Below are 5,338 nucleotides of genomic sequence, written 5' to 3'. Positions count from 1 at the left end.
CAGGAGCAGGAGGGTGCGTGAGCTGGGTGTCATCAGGCACAGGAGCCAGGGGTGAGTCGGGCGCAGGCGCCGGAGGGTAGGTGAGCTGGTCAGCATCAGGCACAGGAGCCTGGGGCGAGCTGGAGTCAGGCTCAGGAGGAGGTGGCTGTGTGCACTGCTCCAGGGCAAGGACTACAGCTTCTTCTGGGGGCTGCGGTACAGCGTTAAGGGCACTTCCTGTTCCTAGCACTTCCACCTCTAAGCTCAAATGTGACTCATCAAGTAAAGGGTTTTGTTGTGCTGCGTGAACGACGTTTGCTTCCATTTCCTTTCCCTGGAAAACAAAACTTCTCGTTGGGGGCTTTTGGTGCCTCTGGTCTTTCTCCAGGGAATTCAGGGGAGCAAGAGCCACGTCTGGTGCTTGGGATGACTCCAGGTGCATTGTAGCTGGAGCTGCAGGAGTAGATTCTACTTCATCATCTGTGTCCTTGGGCAGGCTCTGCCTTGGAGGGGGACTTCTGAAAGCCTTGGAGATGGAAGGTTGGTCACTAGACTCTTCATTAAGGCCCTTCTCAGGTGTAAGCAGACCATGGGGAGTCTGGACACCCACTGTGCTGGCGGTCACTGAGGCTCCTTCACTAGAAGCTGCCTCCTGCAGGTAAGAAGTCTGGCTGGATGTGTCCTGTACAGAGACTGGTGCTTTGTCCAGGTCAGTACATCCCACAGGGCTCACTTGGGATCTTTCATCAGCATCCTCCTGAGATGGGCCAGTTGCTGATACTGCTGAGTTGAACTCTGATGGCGAGGCTAGAGTGAAATAATGATGACTGGGAAATGCTGGGTTTTCTGCAACAGGATGGGGATCTGCGGGACCAAAAGATCCCAAGTTCCTGGCACCAGAAGAAGGGTCCAGAGTCCCAGAAGAGTCTGGGTTCCCTGCACCAGATGAGGTGACTTCTCTGCATAACGGAGAGATGGCTCCTCCATCATCAAAGCTCTGGACTGTCCTTCCATCTCCGTCACTATGGCCATCCTCACCATTACTGGCTCTGTTATCCTGACAGGTTTTTTCACAATCTTGGCCATTGAAAGAAATGAAGCTGGAAGGGTCAGAAACCCCCATGTCTCCCCAGTGCTCAGAGATGTGGCAAGTGGGGGAGTGCATCATGGAACTCCCACCCACTGGGTTCTGACTTTCGGACGTTATCACAGCAGGTGGCTGAGCTCTTACATTTGCTCCTCCAATGCAGGCCTTCAACACTATGCTGGATAGTTCATCCTCACCAGGATGCTGATCTTTGGAGAATGAATCCTGGGGCAGAGAGGCCAGCCCTGTTCCCTCAGCCGAGGAAGTGCTCTCCCCCTCATCACAGAGGTCCCAGTTTTGCTTGGAGAGAGAAGGTGACGCTGGATTGAGTGCTGGTGGTGGAGCCTCCTGCTCCGCCTCTTCCCTCCCTGGCTCTTGTTCCAGCTCATCCCACCTCTTTTCCTTCTGATCTTCCCTGTCCCATACTGGCTCCTCCTGCACTGGTTTCGCTTCCTTCTCTAGCTTCTCCCATTCTGGCTCCTCCTGTTCCAGCTCTGGCTGCTTCTGTTCTGACTGCTCCTCCTCTTCTGGCTCCTCCCTCCATTCTAGCTGCTCGTGCTGCCACTCCTCCTGCTCTGTGATTTTTGCAGCATTCAGTATGTGGAAGACGCACTCTCTTGGAGATTCAGTGCTGCCTTCTGCTCTTCCATCATCTGCTCCTTTCTCCTCCTTCTGAAGGAGGTTTATAGAACCAGATGGACTTTGCCTAGCAGCCACTTCTGTTTTCTGGTCTGTGGCCAAAGCATTGTTCCCTCTCTCATGGAATGACAGGACCATCTTTCCATCTGCATTTCCTCCTGTCAGCTGTGAATTTCCTTGGCTGTCATCCAATAAGGGGTAGGGTGGGTGATGTGAAGAGGAAGAGTCTGTATCCTCTCCCCCTCCCCGCAAGCCTCCCACTTTTTCATCATTATCTACAGAAGGCATTGGATTCATCCTGCCTACTGCATCCATCCCAGGAGATGGCTCCTCGTCGGTCCTTGCCCGTGCTTCAGTACTTGGTGGGAGCTCTCTGATGGTCCCATTTGCTACATCCAACCCCTGCAAGGGGGGATCTCCAGTAGTGTCATCATGCAAAGTTTCAGTCTTGCAATGAACCTCTGAAACTTCTTTACACACCAGGAAGTGTTTAGTGGCTGGTTCCCTCTGGCTGGGAACAGTGTCTGTCATTGAGGTTTCCTTATGCTGTGCCTGGGGGACAGCAGTATGACATGCCAGGGACTGTTTCTGATCCTGAGGAAATTCAATATGAAGGGCTGGAGCTGGTACCTGTGGGTTTTTGTCATGAGTGGCTATTGCCTGTGGGACTGTGTTGGGAAAGGAAGAATACTGACTGCTTTCAGGATGAGCTAATTTCCCCTGTTCAGAGTTCGAGGCGTGATCCCATCTCTGTTTTTCCAGAGATATCTCTTGTACTGCAGGATCTCTCTCCCACTCTGAGAGTCCTCTCTGGTGCCTTAGATCTCTCTCCCCTTGTTCCAGTCCAGACAGAACAGGGTTAGAGGATCTGCCACACATCTCTGCTGATTCCCCAGCAGAGAGATGCCTCGGAGGATCCTGGGCAATGGAGGTCTGTGCTCCTTCTGCAGAGCCAGGCAGCTCGGTGCTCATCTCTACAGACTCAGTGGTGGCATAATGTCCCCTTTTGGCTGGTGTAGGATCAGGGTTTTCCTCACTAGGGCTGCTGGTTGCTGGGGGAAAGGGGTCTCCCCCATTGGCTTCTTCAGATTCCATCAATGAGACATCCTGTAAATGAGAACACAAATATTTTACATTATAAAATGGCTAGGTTGGAAACTGTGAGCGGATTGACCCAAGGAGCTTTGAGGATAAAAGCGAATGTGTCTGGGAAAAGAAGTGAAACACATACCCAATGAGTGGGAGAGAGTCAGGAAACTGTAATGGTGGGGGTGATGGTAGACGACAAATTAGATTGTTTGTAACGTGATAAAGCAACAAATCAAACGGGTGTAGTATTGGACTGCAGCTTGAGAGGCTGGTCTAAAGGATTGGGTCTAATTCAGCCTCACTTACACCAGAGGAGCCTGCTGACAACAGTAGGGGGAGCAGGTGTGGAAAAACAAGGAAGATTCTAATCTACTGCCTTTACCTGTCTGGGCCATGTCCTGTCCCTGTCCACCCTGAAATGGTTCCCTATTCCCAGCCTCAGCAGTTTCCCATACTCCTGCTGGCCCTGGAATGTTTTCTCTAATATTCCAGCCTCTCCTCTAATTAAAGCAATGGAAGATAGACCTGCTTTTAAACTGCTGCATGCATCATGTGTTGGGTACCATACTATCATGCCAAAGCCACAGTACAATCCCCTCTGCAATGCCCAACCATCTCAGCCTTTTCAGGTCCATCGCTGAACAAATCTGTAACAACCTCCTTCCCCAGCTTCAGAGGGTCCTGTGGCACCTTTAAGACTAACAGAAAGGTGCCACAGGACCCTCTGTTGCTTTTTACAGATTCAGACTAACACGGCTACCCCTCTGATACTTCCCCAGCTTGTCTTTCAGCTGTCAAACCCTCCAGACAGCCAATGAGCAGTCCTGCCATTCTTGGCTACAGCAATCATCCCATATCCCTTCAAGTAAAAAACCTATTTCACCTCTGTGCCCAATCCTGTCTCCGGAGCCATCAGATAACACCTCCCAGTGAAAAAAATTCACCATAGCAGCCCTTCTAGCAGCAAGGAGCTGGGATTTCTTCCTCTCCCCGACCCCAAATCAGATAGTCAAATGTATGACCTTTCCCTCCCTGCATATTGCCAAACCCTTCTGAATCAAAGGTCAGGAAACTAAATTCACAATGCCATTGCAAGGAAAGAAGGGTGCACAGGAACGTTCAGGGCTGGGCCCTCTCTACGTAAAAAGAGAGAGATCAGAGGGACTGGGGATGTGCATGGAGAGTGAGAATCATGTTAGAAGTCTGTACCGAGGCTATAGCTGGAATTATTGGGGTGCATGAGTGTATATGGAAAGGGAAGTCTCTCATAACAGAATCAGGTTATTTCATGGGGGCAGGGGTGGCAGCAGGGTCAAAGAAAATCTGTATTCCCATACAGGAATGGAAGATAGTAAGGGCTTTTCTACACTCTCAAGGGGAAGTGGGTTTGTTAAAAGAGGCGTGACGAGACAGTGGCTAAACATGGTGGTACCCAGATAGTACCTGGAACAAAGGTGTTTAAATCCCTCACAGCTGTATTATAATATAGCACAGAATACTTATGGGAAGAGGTCCCCTCCCCAGCACTGACACATTGGTTCCCTGCATGTGATTCGGGGGGGGGGGGGGGGGGAGGATGACTTGTGCACTCTCTCTGCCTGTGGGTTTAGTGGATCAGAGATCCTGGCTGTCTGGATCAATCTCTCCTGCTCGGCATCTTGGGGGTGAATGTTCTTTAGTTGATGTCAACAACATGACTGGCTTCAGGGGTGGCCTCTCTGGCAAAAATGCAGTCCTAATCCTCATAGTAGTTGTAGACCATGCAAGTTCTCCCTAAGGTCTTGTTATTGTTCTTCACATTTCTATAACCCTACAGGAACTCCTTTCCTTTGTTAACTGAGCCCTAGGCAGGGATGGCTAAGGGGCCATAGCCCTCCCATTTTTGAAAGTGGATGGGCCTGGCACATCCACTTTTCACCACAGGCCTGCCCCTCTTCTTACCCCTGAGGCCCTGCCACCTGGAGCCTGGTCCAGGTAAGAGCGGCCAGGGGAGCCCAAGAATAGCCACCAGCCCAGGTTCATGCCCAGGGCAGATGGAGGGTCTGCGGCTCTCCACAGCTGCCCGGGTGGCTCTTACCATGGCCCGGCTGCAGCTTTTCAGACCCCAAGGCCCCAGGCCAGAAGCCGGAGCAAGAGCCATGTGAGCAGCTGTGGGGAGCTGCAGACCCTCCACCTGGCTGGGGAACCTCAGGAGCGGGGATATGGGCCAGGGGTTGCTCCCAGGGGCCCAGGCAGGTGGAAGGGCCCAGGCTCCCTGATGAGACTCCATCTTCTGGCTTGCCCAGGGGGTGAGGCCTCATTTCCCCCCACATGCTTTAAGGAAAATTCTGTCACCCCTGGTCCCAGGAGCACCCCCCTCTCCTTAATTTGTTCTGATAGCCACTTGTAGATCTGGGCATTCTGCTGACTTGGGCCTGGACACACTCCTCTCCACAGAGGGCAAGGAAGTCCAGGACCTCAGCACAGGACCATGCAGAAGCATAGATCATGGATGGAGACCCACATCTCTCTCCTTCCTGATCAGGATCTTTCCAGGCTGCACAG

General features: G+C 52.0%; 1 protein-coding gene across 1 annotated transcript in view; it reads right to left on the bottom strand.

The window, feature by feature from the left end:
• LOC112116686 (rho guanine nucleotide exchange factor 5-like) overlaps positions 1-2,236 on the bottom strand; it is a 19,948-nt gene extending 17,712 nt beyond the window's left edge. Inside the window, exon 1 of the mRNA XM_029911664.1 lies at positions 351-2,236. Within this exon, the coding sequence (XP_029767524.1) occupies positions 351-2,236 (1,886 nt within the window). The remainder of the gene's footprint in view (positions 1-350) is intronic.
• Between the last annotated feature and the right edge of the window lie 3,102 nt (positions 2,237-5,338).

Source organism: Terrapene carolina, unplaced genomic scaffold (genome assembly GCF_002925995.2).
Source record: "Terrapene carolina triunguis isolate 2854851 unplaced genomic scaffold, T_m_triunguis-2.0 Scaffold112, whole genome shotgun sequence".
NCBI classification, from domain to species: Eukaryota; Metazoa; Chordata; order Testudines; family Emydidae; genus Terrapene; species Terrapene triunguis.
Note: the sequence above shows the minus strand (reverse complement) of the source record. Positions and strands in the feature narration are given on the sequence as shown.